The sequence below is a fragment of the Saimiri boliviensis genome, chromosome 10, assembly GCF_048565385.1.
Source record: "Saimiri boliviensis isolate mSaiBol1 chromosome 10, mSaiBol1.pri, whole genome shotgun sequence".
Lineage (NCBI taxonomy): Eukaryota > Metazoa > Chordata > Mammalia > Primates > Cebidae > Saimiri > Saimiri boliviensis.
Window position 1 is genome coordinate 22,401,835 of NC_133458.1, and position 22,766 is coordinate 22,424,600.

Sequence of the window (22,766 nt, forward strand, 5' to 3'; positions counted from 1 at the left end):
GTGGATCACTTGAGGTCAGGAGTTCAAGAACAGCCTGGCCAATATGGTAAAACCCAGACTCTACTAAAAATACAAAAAAAAAAAAAAAAATTCACTGGGCATGGTGGCGGGCACTTGTAATCCCAGCTACTTGAGAGACTGAGGCAGGAGAAGTGCTTGAACCTGGGAGGCAGAGATTGCAATGAGCAGAGATCTCACCACTGTACTCCAGCCTGGGTGACAGTAAGACTCTGCCTCAAAAAAAAAAAAAAAAAAAAAAAGATGAAAATCTTTTTCTTGAAGCTTGTAAAGAAGTACAAAGTTCCATATGAAGTTTAGGGTGTTTTTTTCCAGTTCTTTGAAGAAGGTCATTGGTAGCTTGATGGGGATAGCTTTGAATCTGTAAATTACTTTTGGCAGAATGGCCATTTTCACAAAATTAATTCTTCCTAACCATGAACATGGAATGTTTCTCTCTCTGTTTGTGTCCTCTCTTATTTCATTAAGAAGTGGCTTGTAGTTCTCCTTCAGGAGGTCCTTTACGTTCCTTGTTAGTTGTATTCTTAGGTATTTTATTCTCTTTGTAGCAATTGTGAATGGCAGTTTGCTCTTGATTTGGCTCTCTTTAAGTCTGTTATTGGTGTATAGGAATGCTTGTGATTTTTGCACATTGATTTTGTATCCTGAGACTTTGCTGAAGTTGCTTATCAGTTTCAGGAGACTTTGGGCTGAGACGATGGGGTCTTCCAGATATACAATCATGTCATCTGCAAATAGAGACAATTTGACTTCCTCCTTTCCTATTTGAATACCCTTTATTTCTTTTTCTTGCCTAGTTGCTCTGGCTAGAAGTTCCAATACTATATTGAATAGGAGTGGTGAGAGAGGGCATCCTTGTCTAGTGCCAGATTTCAAAGGGAATGCTTCCAGTTTTTGCCCATTCAGTATGGTAATTGGCTGTTGGTTTGTCGTAATAGCTTTTATTATTTTGAGATATGTTCCATCAATACCTAGTTTATTGAGGGTTTTTAGCATAAAGCGCTGTTGAATTTTGTCAAAGGCCTTCTCTGCATCAATTGAGATAATCATGTGGTTTTTGTCTTTGCTTCTGCTTATGTGGTGAATTATGTTTACAGACTTGCATATGTTGAACGAGCCTTGCCTCCCCGGGATGAAGCCTACTTGATCATGGTGGATAAGCTTTTTGATGTGCTGCTGCAATCAGCTTGCCAGTATTTGATTGAAGATTTTTGCATCTATGTTCATCATGGATATTGGCCTGAAGATTTCTTTCCTTGTTGAGTCTCTGCTGGATTTTGGTATCAGGATGATGTTGGTCTCATAAAACGATTTAGGAAGGATTCCCTCTTTTTGGATTATTTGGAATAGTTTCAAAAGGAATGGGACCAGCTCCTCTTTGTATGTCTGGTAGAATTCGGCTGTGAACCCATCTGGACCTGGGCTTTTTTTGGGTGGTAGGCTATTAATTGCTGCCTCAACTTCAGCCCTTGTTTTGGTCTATTCAGGGTTTTGACTTCTTCCTGGTTTAGGCTTGCGAGGAGGCAAGTGTCTAGGAATTTATCCATTTCTTCCAGGTTTACTAGTTTATGTGCATAGAGTTGTTTGTAATAATATCTGATGATGGTCTGTATTCCTGTGGAATCTGTGGTGATATCCCCTTTATCATTTTTTATTGCATCTATTTGATTCTTCTCTCTTTTCTTTTTTATTAATCTGGCTAGTAGTCTGTCTATTTTGTTGATCTTATTGAAAAACCAGCTCCTGGATTTATTGATTTTTTGAAGGGTTCTTTGTATCTCTATCCCCTTCAGTTCTGCTCTGATCTTAGTTATTTCTTGTCTTCTGCTACGTTTTGAGGGTTTTTTTTGGCGGGTGGGGGGGGAGGGAGGCACGTGGGGTGGGGCAGGGGAGGGCCGCAAAGAAAGAGAAAGAGAAAGCGGGAGAGAGAACAGAAGTCTTGCTCTATTGCCCAGGCTGGAATGCAATCTAAAAATAGATATTAAAAACCTCTTTTATGCCGATAATTGTACTTAACAACGGAGACAGGAAGGAATAAGGGAAGAAAATAACAAACAAACAGCCAACCAATATTTCATTTGGATCTGTGAAATGCTATGCAAATGCTGAAGAGTGATTTACTTCTATTTATATGGTCACTTTCAAAATAGGTGTAATGTGATACTGAAAAAAATGTATGTTCTGAGTTTTTTTTTTATCTTGCTCCTCTAGCTCTTTCAATTTTGACAATAGGGTTGTTGATTTTAGACCTCTCCTTGCTTCTTATGTTGGCATTTATTGCTATATATTTTCCTCTAGAGACTGCTTTAAATGTGTCCCAGAGATTCTTGTATGCTGTGTCTTCATTCTCGTTAGTTTTGAAGAACATCTTTATTTCTGCTTTCATTTCATTGTTTATCCAGTCAACATTCAAGAGCCAGTTGTTCAGTTTCCATGAATCTGCAGTTCTGAGTTAGTTTCTGAATTCTGAGTTCTAATTCGATTGCACTGTGGTCTGAGAGACTGTTATGATTTCTGTTCTTTTGCATTTGCTGAGGAGTGATTTACTTCCAATTATGTGGTCAATTTTAAAGTAGGTGTGATGTGGTGCTGAGAAGAATGATATTCTGTGGATTTGGGGTGGAGAGTTCTGTAAATATCTATTAGGTTTGCTTGGTCCAGGTCTGAGTTCAAGTCCTAGATATCCTTGTTAATTTTCTGTCTCGTTGATCTGTCTAATATTGACAATGGGAACCAAAAGAGAGCCCGCATAGCCAAGTCAATTCTAAGCAAAAAGAACAAAGTGGGAGGCATCACACTACCGGACTTCAAACTATACTACAAGGCTAAGTAATCAAAACAGCATGGTACTGGTATCAAAACAGAGATATAGACCAATGGAACAGAACAGAGGCCTTGGAGGCAACACAACACATCTCCAACCATCCAATCTTTGACAAACCTGACAAAAACAAGCAATGGAGAAAAGAATCCCTGAGGAAGATTTATATGCATTATATGTATATGCATTACATGTAACATATATGTACATCTATTACATGTATATGCACAGGTATATTATGTGTATATACATGCATATGTACATGCATGTTACATGTAATGCATATACATGTATATGCACATTCATGTTACATGTAATGCATATGAAACCAAAATAAAAGTAGACTATGAATGGGAGTTAAAGCTGAAACCCACCTCTTCATATATATAATCCATTGGCAGCAAAAAAATCAGCAAAATCAGAATGAAAAGAGTAAAATGTAAACATCAAAATTTGATTATTGAAGAAAGAAAAACATTCTAGAAAAAATATACAAATTTAAAAGTAGTGATATTATGTAATCACTAGGATCTGGCAAGACAAGGAGTGAAATCAGGTTGAAGAAAATTAGTAAGACTTGATTTGATAAACTCTTGTCATTTTCAGCCCTCATTGGAATGATTCTGTGAACCATAATAAAGTATTACACTATTAACCATAATAAACTATTACACAGAAAAATATCACCAGGTCAGTGATCTTATGCACATGAGCTACAATTTCTAACTACAGTAATTGTTTTTGTTGAAAGTCTTCAGAATCAGTAAGTGAGAGTGTCTTAGTGGGAAACAAAGTTAACTGAAATATTTTAAAAATAATTTACCAATTTTATTTTATGGATGTATTGAAGTCTTATAAGCAAACAAAGTAAGAATACTGACTTTGAAAGCATGAATTTAAGTTGTCCTAGTCATTTACTTGAGTGAAAATGAGATTGTTCACTCTTTTTGTGAAAGATGAGTAGAAATTTTAAGATAAGTGACCATGATCTCCTATTAGCTTATGGGCACACTTAGTATGTATGTAACTTTCTCAAAGCATTTGACCAAATGAAGATTATTTTCCATTTGGAAGTATTTAATGTTAAATATAATGATTTCATAAAATTTTAAAACCTCAAGAGGTTGCAATCAAGAAAGATGCAAATACATGAGCATTTAATATAAAGGGATTTATAATATTTTACATTAAATGTAGCTTTGATAGGTGAGGAAAAACACTATGTGAACTATTTATGAGAACTAAATAAATATGTCTTGCAATATATGCATTTCAAAAATCCCCTAAGAAAACCTATTTTGGTTATTGGGTCCTGCAAATGACTTAACACCGGGGTATCAATTAGAGAATGTTTCCTATAAAAAATTTTTAATTCCTATTCATATTACATTCTTGAAATAATGTAATTCTAGAAGGGAGAGCAGAGGGAAAGGAGCATTACTCCTTTATAGCCATCTCTGCTCCCTGCAGTACTAAGCCTCTGATGTTGATCCTCAGGAGTACAGACTTAGGTATATCCACATTCACTTGGGATGGGAGTGGTTTAGGCAGGGCTCTCTTTGTCTCCTCTGACCACATTCAGCTCTTCTTTTCAGACTAATCCAATCACATTTGGACCCCTTCAAAAGGATAGTTGCAGAAGTCAGTGTTTAAGATTTTTCTTGACTCCAGTTAGGGCTCCTGCTAGCTGTCTTTTTCTCCAGTTCTTTCTGGCAAACTAGTCAGTATTCAGTCTAGCTTGTAGTGCCAGTGAATCTACTAGGGTTGTTACAGTAGGTAGCGAATCAGGCATCAGTAGGGCAGGAGAGGACTCCAGTAAAACTCCACCAGGAACGTCAGGCATCGGGTGATAGTCAGGTGGTTGTTAACGCTCTCTCTAAAATAATAATTGGTTGCAGCCAATAATAATTGGTTGCAGCCAGCAGCAGGGAAAGGCAGGCTTCCTACTGATAGGAAACACCTGAGACTGGTGATCAGCAGCTTCATGATAAGATTCAGGAGTGAGCTCAAGCATGCGCATCAAGAAACAAAATGGCAGAGTTTAACTGGTATATGAACTTTTAAAGAATCTGACTCCGAGGCATAAGGCAGAAAAAGAGATTGAGACAAGTTTTAGGGCAGAAGTGGAAGGCAAGAACTGATGTTGCTGCGGACCTGTGTGGATTTGCTGCAGGTAAGATAACTTTTACCAGTAACATATTTGTCTTCCAGATTTTCTTATGTTTTTTCCTTTTTCTTTTTCTTTTTTTTAACCACACTTGCACTGGTTTTGAGAATGTCCTTAAGCTTGAACTTCTTTTTTTCTGGAAGAGATTAGGAGCTATTTGTTTCATGAGCTGAGTTTTCAGCAGGGCAAAATTTATAAGCTATGGCTTATGAGCTGGGCATGGGGAAATAGCACTCTTCCCTCCAAGTGATACCCTGCTTTAGGAGCTGAGCTCTAGGTGGAGGGGAGGCATTAGCTTTAGGTCTTTGCCATTTGCCTCTACCAGTGTGGAACCGTCATTTTACAAGCCAAGATAAAGGCAATCAGAGCCCAAAAATTCTCAATAGTGGAGCACGTGAAGTAGAGCCTCTGTCTCATGAATGGGGACTGGGAGAGGAAGGGAGCCCCCATCTCTTGTCTGCACTCACCTGACTTAGCAATGGGTAGCTGGGGGCAGAATAAGAAATACTGATATCCTGCGCCTCCCAGAATAGCCCTTTGGAGCTCTGGGGAAAGGGAACCATAATTTCTTGTCTACACTAGTGTGGAGTTTCTATCTTACTCAGCTGGGGAGGCAGGTGGGGGTAGGGGAAGAGACAGTCTTGACTGAAATATCACAGGATCTCATAGTTTTTAATGAATTTTGGTAGACTTTCTTGAATAGATTTTTGTTTCATTTACTGTATGCCCTCAAGACTATTTCAGAGACTTTAAATATCTGTTGTTGTTTGTTGTTGTGGATAATAATTTTCCCCAGTTTTGCTGGTGAATGGGTTTGCAGAGCTCTTCGTGCTGTCATGGTAGAAGCTGATCTTTCAGTACCACTATTTCTATTTTTATGTCCTTATATTCCCATTTAATTTTTCTTAGTTTTAATTTCTTTATTCTTGCTACCCTGGATGCATCTTTGTAAGCTTCCTCAAATACTTTTTAGAGTAAGGTAAACATGAATGCAATTTAAGTATGGCATCTTAATAAGGCCCACCTCTCATTTGTCAAGGATCTTTTGTGTTTTTATAAACAGTAAATAAGATGAACAAAATTTTAACTTCTCCCAGGGGAAAATTCAAGTATAAGAAGTGTAAGAGAAAATAACTTGCCATTCTCTTGCATTCATTAAAAAAGAAAAAACTTGTAATAACTAGGTTAACGAAGATTTACCTTTTGTCCTTCTCTGGCATTTTGCTGGCTTGCTATAGTAGAATTCCTTTCCTTATTTGTTTTCAAATGTTTTTTCTAAGGAAAAGAATCATACAAATCAATATTTAATCAACATATCAAATAGTACATATGCAGACATGCAACTATTTTGAGACTCCCACTTTTAAGAAGATGAGAAGTATTTTATTTCCCCCACTAACTACAACAAAAAATTCTGGGTATTATATAAGAAGCTGTAAAAGGTGGAAAGGAGAAGGCAGACTAGCTAGGGAGTTCAAGGCCAGAGAGTGGCATGACGGTGAGTTCACTGGGTTTTCTTTTTGCGTCATATATTCCCACTTTAAAGCTGGAGAGGCCAGCAACCCAGAAATGCCAATGAATGCAAAATTTTTAAAAAATCCCTACAAAAGCCTGTTCCTTCTAAGCCCAAGGACCAGGAGAGGGACAGCCTGTAGAGACCAAAACCTTTTAGATAATAACTGTTCTACTCCAGCCTAACACCACGGAAATGACTGTGATTCCCACACCCACTCTTGCCAACAAAAGCCGAGTGGAAGTGCCTCAACCCCTTTTTCCAGGCAGTGTCAGAGAAGGCTAAGCAGGGGACCAGGAAAATAAGCATGTGAAAAGATATTCAACATTTTTTTTTTTTTTTTTAGACGGAGTTTTGCTCTTTCGCTCTTGTTACCCAGGCTGGAGTGCAATGTCTCAATCTCGGCTCACTGCAACCTCAGCCTCCTGGGTTCAAGCAATTCTCTTGCCTTAGCCCCCTGAATAGCTGGGACTACAGGCATGCACCACCATGCCCAGCTAATTTTTGTATTTTTAGTAGAGATGGGGTTTCACCATGTTGACCAGGATGGTCTGGATTTCTTGACCTGGTGATCCACCCGCCCCCGCCTCCCAAAGTGTTGGGATTATAAGCGTGACCCACCGCGTCTGGCCTTTCAACATTGTTTAACTGTTACGGAAATGCAAATTAAAACCACAATGAGATATCACAACACACTTGTCAGAATGACTAAAATAGAAAACAGTGACGACACCAAATTTTGGTGAGGATGCACAGAAAATGGATAAAGTGCTCTTAGGAATGTAAAATTATATATCCATTCTGGAAAACAGTTTGGCAGTCTGATAAAGAATTAAACATGTATGTATCATAACTACCAAACCACCTACCAACTGAATTGGGTTTTTTATCTCGGGGAAATGGAGACTTCTGTTCACATAATCCTGTACACTAATGTTATGTTTATAATGGCCCCAAACTGAAAACAACCCACATGTTCTTCAATAGGTGAATGGTTAAATAGGCTGTGGTAAATCTATAGCTTGGAATACTGCACAGAAATGAAAAGGAAGAAACTATGGATGTATGCATCAACTTGGGGGTCGGGGATGAGTATTCCAAGAAGGATGCCAAATGATAAAAGTCAATCCCAGCAAGTTACATATTGTGTGATTTCACAGAAATGTGAAAAACGTTTGTGAATGGTGAATGATACATGTACAGAAATGCAGGACAGATTTGTGGTTGACGGGATAACTACGAGGTAAGGACAGGAGGGAGTGGGTGTGGCTTTAAGAGAGGGATCCTTACAGTCATGGAAATGGTCAGCATTTTGACTGCATGAATACAAATACCCTTATCGTAACATAGCCTATAGTTTTGCAAGATGTTACCATTAGGGGAAACAGAAAACCGGGTCCTTGGCATCTCTCTGAATTGTTTCTCATAGCAGCAAATTAGTTAAAGTTAAAAATTTAATTTTTAAAAGTTAGTATTTAAATACTATTGTTTAATCTGTTTATTCTTTAAAAGGTAACATTTTTATAATGCTAGAAAAATATCTTGAAAAGGATGCCTATACCAAAATGTGGCACATAATTAATATCTGACCATTGTAGGGATTCATTTAGTTTTTGAACATGGTCACACAGAATACAAACTTGTTCTTTTTCCGGTTATTTTTTACTCCAGAGGGTGTGTGTGTATGTATAACTGCCCGAACTGTGGGCATGGGTATGAATATTTATCCATGAGTGTGCTGATATATATAACTGGGAAAGAGAAGGTGTTTGTGAAGTAAAGATTTGCATGGTATTTTAACAAACACACTAGAATATATAAGTATAATTCTTTAAAGTATTGAGGGTGGAAAGAGGAGAAAGGAAAAGATTGGCAAATGGAAGGAAAGGGAGAATGTGATAGCATAGGAGAGAATATAGAAGTAAAACATTTATTCTTGTGCTATGTGATTGTTTAAAATTTTTTTGAATTTGGACTTTGTTCAGATTTGTTGCTCATGTCCCTAGATCCCATTCTCTCTTCTTCTGGCAACTGTCTTTAATTTTGTGTGGGAATTTAATCCTACCCACTCTCAGTTCTTGAGGTCTGGGTGAATCCTCTGAGGGTCTGTCAAATAACCCAGGCTGAAGCCAATCAGCACAGTCCATCCTGTTAGTTACCGTGAGTGATTTATGGATTGACACATGTCTAAACCAGCCTGATAACAATCATCTTTGCTTTTTTCCCTCCAGCTTTGTTGAGGTCTAAATTGACAAATAAAAATTGAATTGTATGTATTTAAGGTGTACATGATGTTTTAAGTATATATTTTGAAATTACCACCACAGTCAAGCTAATTAACACATATGTCACCTCACATAGTTACCACCTTTTTTTTTATTTTTGTGATTCAAATACTTAAGACCTATTCTCTTAGCAGATTTCAAGTATATAATATAATATTAACTATAGTCACCGTATTGTACATTAGGTCTTCGAAACGTATTCATCTTACAACTGCAAGTTTATACCCTTTGCCTAGCGTCTCCCCGACCCCTGGTAATGACCTGTTCTCTATTAGGTCAACTTTTTTAGATTCCGTATAAAAGTGAGATCATGTAGTATTTGTCTTTCTGTATTTGGCTTATTTTACTGAGCATAATATCCTCCAGGTTGAAAGGCTAAATGATATTCTAGTATGTACACACACACACACACACACACACACACACACACCCTTCATCTTCTTTATCCATTCATCCACTGATAGACACTTAAGTTGTTTCTGCATCTTGGCTATTGCGAATAGTACTGGAATAAACATGAGAATGCTAATATCTCTTTAGCATCTGGGTTTCCATTCTTTTGGGTAAATACCAGATGGGCGATTGCTGGATCATACGGTAATTCACTTTTTAATTTTTTTTGAGGAATCTTCATATTGTTTTCCATAATGGCTGTACTAATTTACATTCTCACCAATAATGTACAAAGGCTTCATTTTCTCCACATCCTTGCAAACACAATTTTTTAACTTTTTGACCCAGCAGGTGTGAGATGGTATCTCATTGTGGTTTTGATTTCAATTTCTCTGATGATTAGTGATATTGAACAACTTTTCATATAACTGTGGGCCATTTATATGTCTTCCTTGGAGAAATGTCTATTTAAGTACTAAGCCCATTTTAAAATCAGCTTAGTGGGTTTTTTTGCTATTAAGTTGTAGGAGTTCCTTATAAATTTTGGAGATTACCCCTGTTCAAATGTATGATTTGCTAATATTTTCTTCCATTCCATAGGTTACCTTTTCCCTCTATTACATATTTTCTTTGTTGCACAGAAGCTTTTTAGTTTGTTATAGTCCCACTTGTTTATGTTTGTTTCTGTTTTCTATGCTTTTGGTGTTACAGCCATTAAATTATTGTCAAGATCAATGCCATGGAGCTTTCCCCTATGTTTCTTCTAGGAGTTTTATAGTTTCAGGTCTTACATTTAAGTGTTTAGTCCATTTTGAGTTGACTTTGTGTGTGTAGTATAAAAGTCCAGTTTCATTCTCTTGTATGTACATATCCGGTTTCCCAACATCATTTTTTTCTTTGATACAGGGTCTCATTCTGTAGCTCAGGCTGGAGGGCAGTGGCCCAATCATGACTTACTGTAGCCTTGATCTCCTGGGATCATTGATCCTCCCACCTCAGCCTCTGGAGAAGTTGGATAATTTTCTTATTTATTTATTTATTTTTTTGTAGAGATGGAGTCTCACTGTGTTGCCCAAGCTAGTCTCAAACTCCTAGGCTCGAGTGATTCTTCTGCCTTGGCCTCCCAAAGTGCTGGGATTACAGGTGTGAGCCACCACAGTTGGCCACCAATACCATTTTTTCAAGATACTCTCCTTTCTTCCTTGTATATTCTTAGCACCCTTGTCAAAGATCAGTTGACTGCATATGCATGGTTTTACTTCTGGGATTTCTATTTTGCTCCATTGTCCTGTGTGTCTATTTATATGCCAGTACCATATACTTTTGGTTATTGTAGCTTTGTAACATATTTTAAAATCAGGAAGTGTGATGCCTCCAGTTTTGTTGTTCTTGGTCAAGATTGTTTTAGCTATCTGAGATCTTTTGCGGTTCTATACAAAGTTTAGTACTGTTTGTTCTATTTCTGTGAAAAATTGTTATTGAAATAGGTATTGCATTGAATTTGTAGAGAGCTTTGGGTAGTATGGACTCTGACAATATTAATTCTTCTGATTCATGAACACAGAATATCTTTCCATTTATTTGTGTCTTCTTCAATTTCATCAACATTTTACGGTTTTCATTGCACAGATCTTTTACCTCTTGTTAAAAATTTCAATCTCGCTGGGCACGGTGGCTCACAAACCTGTAATCTCAGCCCTTTGGGAGGCTGAGGTGGGTGGATCATCTGAGGTCAGGAGTTTGAGACTAGCCTGATCAATATGGTGAAACCTTGTCTCTACTGAAAATATAAAAATTAGCCAGGCGTGGTGATGTGTACCTGTAGTCCCTACTACTTGGGAGGCCAAGGCAGGAGAATCGCTTGAACCTGGGAGGCAGAGGTTGCAGTGAGCCGTGATTGTGCCACTGTACTTTTTGAGGGAACTACTAGAAAGGGAGGATGTCTGAACCAGACTTAGTATGATGAGGATGTGAGTGGAGGCTGGACTTCTGTAGTTATTTTACCACCAAGAGAAGAAAGTCTGTCTTAGAATGGAACCAACAAAGAAAAGGCAGAAATGAGATGAAAGCAGGAGAAAAAAACCCTCCAGGATCTTAATGACATCATTTGAGCCCCTTATTTAAGCCATGACTAAAGGCATCCTTGTCCCTAGACTTTTTATTTAGTAATTCAACAAATTTCCCTTTTGACTAAACCATTTTGGAAGTATTTTTTGCCTCTTGCAATGGAGAGAGTCCTGATATATCTTCAAAATATGGTTTAGTAGCTAGAAAACGAAATTAAGTTTACTATTTTACCATTGTCCCCATGAAATGGAAAATCTAATCTCCAGGTACTCAGATCCCAAATTCTGGAGACTACCTTCTCTCCTTTCTATTTTTCAATCTTACAAACATGGCATCAGCAAATTCTCTTTTCACTGTCTTGAAAATATATCTAAAATTTGATCACTTCTCATTCCCTCTACTAGTATAACCTTGGTCCAGCCACCACTTTTATCCTGCCTGGATTACTATAAGAGTGCCCTAATTGGTCTCCCTTATGGGTCATCATAGTGGAATGTTAAACAAAGGTTTTAAATATATTTGCATTGTTTGGCTTGCCCTCTTGACCTCTTGTGATTAGCCAGAGCAGAATACACCCTAGCTGGCTGCTGGTCTGGGGGAAGAAAGAAAGGTGAAATAAACCTGAACCCAATCCACAACTGGGAGCTAAGTTTGGCTGATTTCTGATTAGTCCAGTAGCTGACCTGCAGATTCATGAACAAGAAAATACATGTTTGCTATTTTAAGCCATTGATAGTCTGAGGGTTTTATGCATTAAAATCTGAAAACTATGGAAATTGATATGCAGAAGTAGGATGCTGTCCTGACAAAACCTAAACTATGTCATAGTCATTGCTTTTTGTGACTGGATAGTAGGTAATTAGGAAAATACAGTAGAAAAATAGTGACACATTCACAAATACGTGGAAATTAAACAACATACTCCCGAACAGCCAATGGGTCAGTAAATAAAAGGAAATTTAAAAATATCTTCAGATAAACAAAAATGGAAATACAACATTTGATAAAGTATTAGAAGAAAGAAATGAGCTTGAAAAAGAATTAGATAAAGGAATTAAATTGAGAAGAAAAACAGAGTCCAAAATTCTAGAACTTGCGGGTTGACTTCAATGTAGCCTTAAGGCAAAGATCAAATTAAGATTGTGACTTTTACATTTCTGGTAGGCAGTCTCTAACATGAGTCTCTAGTGATCCATCTAATGTCTCCTAGTATCCATTCCTTTGTATAATCCTCTCCTCTTGAGTGTGGGCTGGATCTAGTGACTCACTTGTAATGAATGGAAGCTGGCAAAAGTGATGAAATTCTGCTTCTGAGATGAGGCAACCAAGAGACTGCAGCTTCCATCTCATATGCCCTCTCATCTTCTCTTGCTTACTGACTGATAGGAGCCAGACTCCATGTTGTGGGCTGCCCTGTGGAGAAGCCCACATAGCAAGGAACTGAAGGATACTTCTGGCCAATAGCCATCAAGGAATGGAGGAGTCTGGCCCAACAGCCTGTGAGAAACTCAATCTTGTAGAACCATGTGAGTGAACCTGGAAGTGTATCCTCCCTCAATTAAGCTTTCAGATCAGATCACAGCCTGGACAACAACCTCATTACAGCTTTATGAGAGACCTTAGATAGAAACATCCAGCTGAGACATTCCTGAATTCATGACACAGAGAAACTATATGATATTAAATGTTTGTAGTTTTAAGCTGCTCGGGTTTGGAGTATTTCCTTACCAATAAAAAATTAATAAACAACCCTTGAGAAAACCTAAATTATTAAGATAGCATCTAATCCTTGTAGTTGGATAAAATGACTCTCAGAAAGCTTAAGTATGTGGTCTTGTGAAATGCCTGAGTAATTTATGTTTTTTGTGTCGACCCATATTTCAAAAAGAATTGAGTGTGGTTTTGAGTTGTGAGGTTTACTGGAATCAAATATACATATAACCTATAGTTTTCTTAAGAGCTGTAATGATAAAAATATTGTCAGCCTGAATTAAAAGGACTGTCGCTATTCAAAATGAACAAGAATTTTTTGAATTTCCAACTTTTTATAGGTAGGAATCGGGCTGAGAAAGATGTACAGCCATCAACATGAGCATATGCTCAAAGCTTTCTAGAAAAATGGTTAAGGAAGCTGGGTGAAGGGTAGACAGGAACAGTCCATACTATCTTTCACTACCTTGGCAACTTTTCTGTAAATCTGAAATTATATCGACATAAAAGCTTATTTTCTTTAAAAAAGAGTAGGGGGCAAGACTATATACCCATGGATGTGTTTCAGTCTGCAAATCCTCTCTTCTGAAGGACATGAAACAAAACAAAACAATAACAACAACAAAAACAAGTCAGGGTGGGGATAGCTCATACATGTGCACAATAAAGTTTCAGAATTGTTTTGATTCTGTGACTGCTACATTCTTTTTTCTTGAATGGGGGTGTGCATTATAATTTTCTTATCTTTGCTTTACCATAATAGATTGGGGGTGTGTGTGGGGGAGGTGGTGGGAGGCAGTTCAGATGACTTGTCTTGTTATTTCACAAGTCTCTGAATCAAGAGGTGATAACTCCAGACCTGATGTGGATTATGATGTGGACTATGAGGCTGGTAGTGTGATTGGATGAATCTTCCGGGATATTTTAGAGAGGCAATGAATACTAGCACATTTTGTATTTGCATGGAAAGTGAATAACCTTGATTCAGAAGGTTGACTCTGGAATATTGGATTGTTGTTTCCAATTCTTCACTCCTTTGCAACTGGACTATACATCCCTAGGCTTTGTCATATAATATTGTAGCATCTCCCACTATAGGTGTAGTATCCTTCCCCATCCTACTGATTTTGGGCCTGAATATGAGACTTACTCTGGTTAATGGAATGTTAGTGAGTAGAATGTTAGTGAATATGCTATAAAGTGCAGTTGTAATGTGACAGATAGTTGGCCAGGGGAAAATGTAGCTTTAAATGGGATTATATTGCTTGGTTTTCCCTTGTATACTCTGGGTTTTCACCATAGGATCTTGCCTGGGTATTCTCTAGCCCAAGGAAAATGAGAAACTTGCGGAACATAACTGAACTCGACCTGTAGCCTGAATCCAAGACCAGCTGACCTTGCCCATGTCTAACAGAGCCAAGCTGCAGACCCATAAGTGAGAAAATAAAAGTTTGTAGTAAGCCACTGAGGTTTTGAAGTTATGTAGCAAAAAGCAGTTAATACACCTAGTATCTACCTGGCTTGCCCCTCATTTCCTTTAAGTTCTGAAGTGTTTCTTAAGTATCTTTCACTTTGGGAACCCCTATCCAAAAGTGCAATCTCCTCCTAAACTCTTTATTCCCCCTCCTGCTTTAATTTACTCCTTAGGCACTTATCCCCATGTAATGCATCATGTATTTTACTGATCTTGATTATTGCGTATCTCCCCTAGCCACAATATAAGATAACTAAGGGAAAGCTGTTGTCTCATTTTGTTCGCTGCTCTATCCCCAGCACTCAGCCAGTGCCTGATGCGTAGCTGGAGCTTAATGTATAGTTGAATAATAAATGTTTAAATTAAGCAGTCGGGTGATGTATGTTAGGCTACCACCTCTGTCACTAGCAAGTTGCATGACTTTTAAGAAATAATTTCATCTCTATGAATCTTAACTATTCGCATCCATAAAGTAAGAATGTTAGAATAAGAAACGCTAAGGTTAAAGAAGTCTATGATTTAAAATATGTACATAGTTAGAAAATAAGCAGCAACGGTGATGATACAATAATTACATATCTGCAATTGTTTGGCCTGATCATTAGTCACAATAAGAACAGTACCTACACAGCATATCCACATATAAGCAAAAATACTCAGCCATACCTGAGAAGTTAACTTGAGAAGGTAAGTCTGAGAGTCAATGGATTCTGAACTGTCAGAGCCTCGGCTACTACAAAAAAAAAAGAAAAACAATTTAGTTTATACAGTGTTCTAGTGGCATCTTAAAATTTCAACTATTGCTTTTATTTATCATCTTATTTGAATGGTTGAAAAGTTCTTTTTTTTTTTTTTCTTGAGATGGAGTTTCGTTTTTGTTGCCCAGGTTGGAGTGTAATGGCGTGATGTCGGCTCACTGTAACCTCCACCTCCTGGGTTCAAGCAATTCTCCTGCTTCATCCTCCTGAGTAGCTGGGATTACAGGCATTTGCCACCACGGCCAGCTAATTTTGTGTTTTTTACTAGAGACGGGGTTTCTCCATGTTGGTCAGGCTGGTCTTGAACTCCCGACCTCAGGTGATCTGCCTACCTTGGCCTCCCACAGTGCTGGGATTACAGGCGTGAGCCACTGTGCTCCGCCAAAAAGTATTAATTACAAGAAGAAGTGGCCAGGCGCGGTGGCTTATGCCTGTGATCCCAGCACTTTGGGAGGCTGAGACAGGTGGATCACCTGAGGTCAGGAGTTTGAGACCAGCCTGACCAATATGGTGAATCCCCATCTCTACTAAAAATGCAAAAATTAGGTGTGGTGGTGCACGCTTGTAATCCCAGCTACTCGGGAGGCTGGCAGGAGAACTGCCTGAACCTAGGAGGTGGAGGTTGCAGTGAGCTGAGAATGCACCACTGCACTCCAGCCTGGGCAACAAGAGTAAAACTCCATCTCAAGGGAAAAAAAAGAATGTTTACAAAGGTGGTTTAGATGTTTAGTAGTTCCAAACAGCTTAGACACAGGGATTTTTGTAGAATGTGTGGAGAGATATAAAGGTCTGGGAATGTATTAATGAAATGTAAACTACAGAAAAGTAGGAATTTTTTTCTGTCTGGTTCACTGCTGTTATTACCAGAGTGGAACTAGTGCTGGGTATATAGTAGGCACTCAACAGGATTTGTTAATATGTGAATGAATAAATGCTATATCAGGGGAGTTTCCTAGATCTCGTGGGTATCATTAGCTCTTAAAATTCATTTATTTTTATATTACTATGTCCATTCTACATATGGCAATGCGGTACCATATGAAGCATAGTACCTCAAGAAAAAAGGGTCAAACAAGTCTATTTCTAATTATAATCATTTAATGCAGTGGTAGGAAAATGTTTTTGCTTGAGAGCCAATACAAGACATAAAACATTTCTGGGTTGTATTTTTATGTATTATTTTAAAATTAATATAATTTATGTTTTTAGAAAAGTTCTAGGTTTACAGAAAAATTGAGGAGGTAGTAGAGCGTTCCCAAACACATGCCCCCATTCCCTGCATAGCTTCCTAAATTATTAACATCTGGCGTTATGTGGTACATCTGTTACAACTGATTAAACAACATTGATACCTTATTAAAAATAATAGTTTACCTTAGGGTTTACTCTTGTGGTGCACATTCTATGAGTTTTGACAACTTTATAATGATGTATATCATCATTACAGTATCATAAATAGTAGTTTAACTGCCCTAAAATTCCTCTGTGCTCCATCTATTTATTCTTTCTTCTCGCAGAGCTTCTAGCAACCCAGTGTCATATAGTTGGGATCATACAGTATGTGGCCTTTCAGACTTACATTTTTCACTTGGCAATATAAATTTAAGGTTCTGCCATATTTTTTTTATGGTTGGATAGCTCTTTTAGAAAAAAATCACTGAATAACATTTCATTGTCTAGATGTATGTTTCTTTATCCATTCACCTACTGAAGGACATTTTGGTTGCTTCCACTTTTGGGCAAGCATAGATAAAGCTGCTATACAAACGCAATTGCTGAATCAAGTGGTGAGACTATGCTTAGCTTTGTAAACTGCCAAACTGGCTTCCAAAATAGCTGTACTATTTTGGACTCCCACTAGCAAAGAAGGAGAGTTCCTGTTGTTCCTGATCTCGCTGGTAGTTGGTATTGTAACTGCTTTGGATTTCAGCCATTATAATAGGTGTGTCATGATATTTCACTGTTGTTTTAATCTGTAATTTTCTAATGAAAAATGGCGTCAAAGCATCTCTTATTTTTACTTTTTTCAGATGTGAAGCATCTTTAGACTTATCAATTTTTTTTCTTTCATGGATCATGATTTTGTCATATCCAAAAGTCATTACCAAATTCAAGATAATTTAGATTTTCTCCTACGTTATCTCTTAGAAGTTTTATAGTTTTGCATTTTACCTCTAGGTCTATAATTCATTTGAAGTTAATTTTTGTGAAAGGTGCGAAGTTGCTTCTAGATTCATATATTTGCCTGTGCATGTCCAGTTGTTCCAGTAACATTTGTTGAAAAGATTTATTTCTACATTTAACTACCTTTGTTCTTTTTCAAATGCCATTGACTATGTTTGTCAGTGGTGACAAATATAGTTTGTTCTTTCTCTAGTACTGTACTGTTTGAATTATGTAGCTTATATATGTAGCTTTATAGCAAGTCTTAAATTCAAGTAGTGCAGGTCCTTAGATTTTGTCCTTCTTCAGTATTGTGTTAGCTGTTTCAGGTCTTTTGCATACCCATGCAAATTTTAGAATTAGTTTGTCTATAGTCACAACATAGCTTTCTGGGATTTTGATTTAAATTTCGTTGAGTCAAAAATCATGCCAGGAGGAACTGACATCTTAACAATATTGCCTTCCTATCTGTGAACACAAACTCTCTCTCCATGTATTTAGATTCTCTTTGATTTCTTTCCTCAGAGTTTTGTAATTTTCCTCATATAGATCTTACACATATTTTGTTAGCTTTAATCCAAATATTTTAAATTTTTGTGCTAGTGTGGATGGTATTTTGTTTTTAATTTTAAATTCCAATTGTTCATGGCTGGTATATTGAAAGGCAATTGTATATTAACTTTGTATCTTTAAATCTTTCTATAATTGTTAGTTTCAGGTTAAAATTATTTGATATTTTCTACATGGATAATCATGTCCAGTGTGAACAAAGATGAGTATTTTAACTAAATTTAAATTTAAAATGCCACTTTTCAATATTTGTAGAATAGTGCCCAAGCAGTGCTTAGAGGGAAATTCCTAGCATTGAATGCATGTATCAGAAGAGAAGAAAGCTTTAACAGGAACAATCCAAGTGTCCACATGAGGAAGTCAGAAAAGGAAATAGAAACCTAACGCAAGCAGAAAAAAAAAGAGAAATAATTTAAAAATCAGTGAAACTGAAAACAGGGAATCAATAATCAATGAAAACAAAGGTGATGCTTTGAAAAGATCAATAAAATTGATAAATCCCTAGTCAGGCTAATCAAGAAAAAAGAAAGGACACAATTTACTAACATCAGAAATAAAAAGAGTTATCACTACTGATGCTATGGAAATTAAAGAGATAAAGAAGGAATATTAACAACTATGTGCTCACAAATTTTATAGCTTAGATGAAACAACCAGATTCTTCAAAGACACAATCTACCAAAACTCACACTGGGAGATATATAGATCTAATTCTAATACATCTATTTCAATTGAAGAAATTGAATTGAGAATTAATTAAAGAATGAAGCTATGCCTTCTACATGTATCTGCATGCAAAGTTCTTAAAACATTTGGAAGCTTTCATTTGAAATTTTTTTATATCTCTGGAAAAAGTAGATGGTGGTTATTATGTTCCTTTTTCAAAAGGGCAATATACATAAGTAGCACATTTGTAATATTTCTGCATATTTAAGGACGAAACTTTCTTCAGTATATATTAGATGTTATATAGTTTCCAAAATAACCAACATGGAATGATTCTGTAACCTCAAAAAACAGTCCACAGACTTCTGTAGACTATTGATTGGTGCTAGGAAATCAAGCTTATGTCCCAATTTACCATAAATCCCTGAATTTCTTAAAAGGTATTCTAGATAGATAACACATGATATATATTATTTATATAGTATTTTATAGCGCCAAGTTATAGAGCATCTACTAATACATTATCTTATTTGATCTCACTTCTATCTCTTACCCTGACTTAGAACCACATTTACAAGTAGATAGTTTTCAAATATCGCATGTTCTCACTTATAAGTGTAAGCTAAACAAAGGGTACACATGAACATAAAGATGGAAATAACAGGCACTGGGGACTCCAAGAGTGGAAGGAAGGTGGGGGAAAGGGATTGGAAAACTACCTATTGGGTACTACGTTCACAATTTAAGTGATGGGTTCAGTGGAAGCCTAAACCCCAGCATTTGCAATAAATCCATGTAACAATCCCATGCATATACCCCCCTGAATCTATTAAAAAAGACTAATTGAAAAAAGTAGGTGATTTTCAAATGTTCCATTTGAGGACAGACTGAGTAAATTATGATATAACCACACTGTGGAGTACTACACGGAAATAAGGAAAACACTTATATACTGAAAAATCTACAATGATTTTGAGAATATCGTAAGTGAAAATAGCAAGATATGGAACCATGCTTTCATATAAGGTACAGGGAAATGAAAATATGTAGTTATTCATCCATATTTTCAAAGTAGAACAATAAAAGAATAAGTAAAAAAACTAATGAAAATGGTTACCCATGGAACAAGGGAGGAAACAGGGTAGGTGGGGGTGGGGTAAATCAACACTTCTTTGAATGCCCTTTATTAGATAACTTTGATGTTCTAATGTGAATGGGTTACGTAATTTAAAAACAAAACATTAAATAAAAAGTTATTCCTAAAAATTAATATAATCAAAACCAAAAACACTTAACTGTCAGACTGGTGGCATAGCCACATAGAGAAAATAATCTCTTCCCTTCTAAAAAATATTTTATACTAAGCTTAAAAAGAATTACAAAGAAATGTTAAACTGCATTCAATAGTCATTTTATTGGTAGCATTATTATGGGTATATGATAGGAAAAGGAAGAAGCAGGTAAATATTTACCCTAATGCAATTAGGAATGAAGATTTTTTCAGTATAAGAGAAAACAGACAGAAGCATAAAAATAAGGAAGAAGAAGTTCTATAATCTTAAATTTGGACTGGAAATATGAACTGAAGATTTTTTTCTCATGGAAATATGTTTCCTTACTTAATCCTTTGGGAAAAATAACCTAGAAGCAATAATAACTACCCTAATAACTACCCTCTAGGCTATGTTATCTAAATACCCCTTTTCACTGAAAAGAACCAGGACTTCTGAGAGAAATGGTAGATTCCAGTTCTAATGTAGGAAATGTACAAGATGAGCCTGGGAAATTTTATCATGGTTGAAAACTGAAGACTCTGAGAGTCATATAAAAAAAAATACGGGCCAAATTAATTGGTCTTGTCCAGATTTGGGAAAATTTGAGCATTCATATAATAATGACTGAAATTGATTAGAGCACGTCAAATATTATATAAGCAAATTTATGAGCTCAAAATGATACTCTTCATCTAGAAACAAACTTAGTCACCAGGGAAGGTTGCAGGGGCACTAACTCAAGACTGAAAAATGTATAAATATAAGAAGAATCATACATTTGTTTTACCTTTCCTGTAAGTACTGTACTAAAATTAGTATATTATTTCTTCCAGCTATATTCTCCTAGAATTGAATTTTCCAGTTATTATTAATTACCTTTTACTATACTGTTTTTGTGTCATCTCAATAAAATGTCAGTTCTCTGTGGGTAGTAACAGCATTAGAAACAATTTAAAGAGAAGAAAAGATGAAAAACTATAAGACTAATAGAAAACAACAAAATGATAATAATAAATCTTCTATCAATAATGAGCTTACATATAAATGGACTAAACTCCTCAGTCAAAGGACACAGAATGGCTGAATGGATTAAAAAAAGAGAACCCAACTACAATCCATTTACTCCCTTTAGATTTAAGGACATACATAGGCTGAATTAAGGCATGGGAAAATGTTCCATGCTAAAATGGTAACTAAAAGAGAGTAAGAATAGCTATACTTATATCAGACAAAATAGACTTTAAGTAAAAAACTGTCATGAGAGACAAAGAAGGATATTATATAATGATAAAAGGGTCAATCCACTAGGAAAATTATAACAATCACAAATATATATGTGCCCAACATCAGAGCACCTAAATATATAAAGCAAACATTGATAGAACTGAAGGGAGAAACAGCAATACGATAATAGCAGGAGACTTCAATACCTCATTTCAATAATAGAATATTGACATAGATGATCAATAAGGAAACAGAGGGCTTGAACAACATTATAGACCAAATGGATCTAACAGACATACACAGAGCATTGTCCCAACAGCAGCAGGATACATATTCTTCTCAAGCACATCTGAAACTTTCCCAGGGATAGATCACATGTTATGCCACAAAAGAAGTCTTAACAAATTTAATAAACAAGTATTATTACTGACTACAATGGAATGAAACTAGAAATAAATAGCAGAAGGAAAACTGGAATATTCACATTCACAAGTATAAAGAAATTAAACCGCACAATCTTGAACAATCATTGGGTCAAAGTAGAAATAAGGAAATTAAGAACAATTTGAGACAAAAATGAAAACATAACATACCAGAATTAATGGGATACAGCAACAGCGAGAGGGAAAGTTATTGTGATAAATGTCTATACTTTTTTAAGAATAAACAGATGACCCAACTTCATACCTTAAGGAGATAGAAAAGAACAAACTAAACTCCAAATTAGCAGTAGAAAGGAAATAACAAATATTAAAGCAGAAATAAAATAGAAAATAGAAAAATAATAGAAAAAAATCACCACTTACAGTTGGAATTTTAAGTTGAGAATTGACAATAAAATGCTGGTATAATTATAAAGAACATAGTACATCAAATTGCATTACTTCAATAGTCTTAAGTTACCTAGACTCTACATCCAATGTAATTTCTATCACAGGAGTGTCTGAATCCTCAAAGACTTTTTCCAGGGTTATATGTCTTTCCATTTCTTCTAATTCTTTCAGGCACCGATAATACTAGGGAAAAATGATAAATAAATTTATTACAAAATAACTATTTCCTAATTAAACTATTTGGAGTATTTATAGATACCTGGAACAATTGCTACTGGGAAATTAAGTGCCCAAACCCCAACAACACTTATGGAACATTAAAAGGCAAACACTGCGTAGGTCCATAGTCAGCTTACGTTATCTGATAGGCTGGAGTCTGATGCATTACCAAATGGACTTTGCTTACCTTGGTCCGGTCGGGATCACAGTAGTCTAAGAGAGAATCACAAAAATGATATCCCATTGATTCCAGGTCCTTTGTACTGAAATGAGTGCCTCGCTTATTACCTAAAACATCAATAAGTTTATCCACCCTTGAGGATAAGTTAATAATTTTTCTTAGCAGGTACATCGTAAAACAGAGTATTAACAAAACATTGATATGATTCCATATCTTGTCCTTCAGATTTTCTTCGCCGGGGCAGGTCATGTAACAGCTCATTGCTTTCCCTTCTTCCTTTTCCACCATCTGGACCAAAGCTGATTTAACGCACATTAGTGTATGTTGTAAAGGCAGAAAAATAATTCAATAAGACAGTTATACAATATTTGGTTGCTAGTTAGAAACAGTCGTAATAATCACTTTGAGAAAAACTTGCATAAAGATTTTA

The 22,766-nt window shown here is 36.3% G+C and overlaps 1 protein-coding gene across 1 annotated transcript in view; it reads right to left on the reverse strand.

The window, feature by feature from the left end:
• Positions 1–22,766, reverse strand: part of AGBL3 (AGBL carboxypeptidase 3) — a 135,215-nt gene that overhangs the window by 47,687 nt on the left and 64,762 nt on the right. Inside the window, 4 exon segments of the mRNA XM_074378821.1 lie at positions 6,207–6,281; positions 15,115–15,181; positions 22,007–22,119; positions 22,343–22,443. Coding sequence (XP_074234922.1) covers positions 6,207–6,281; positions 15,115–15,181; positions 22,007–22,119; positions 22,343–22,443 — 356 coding nt within the window.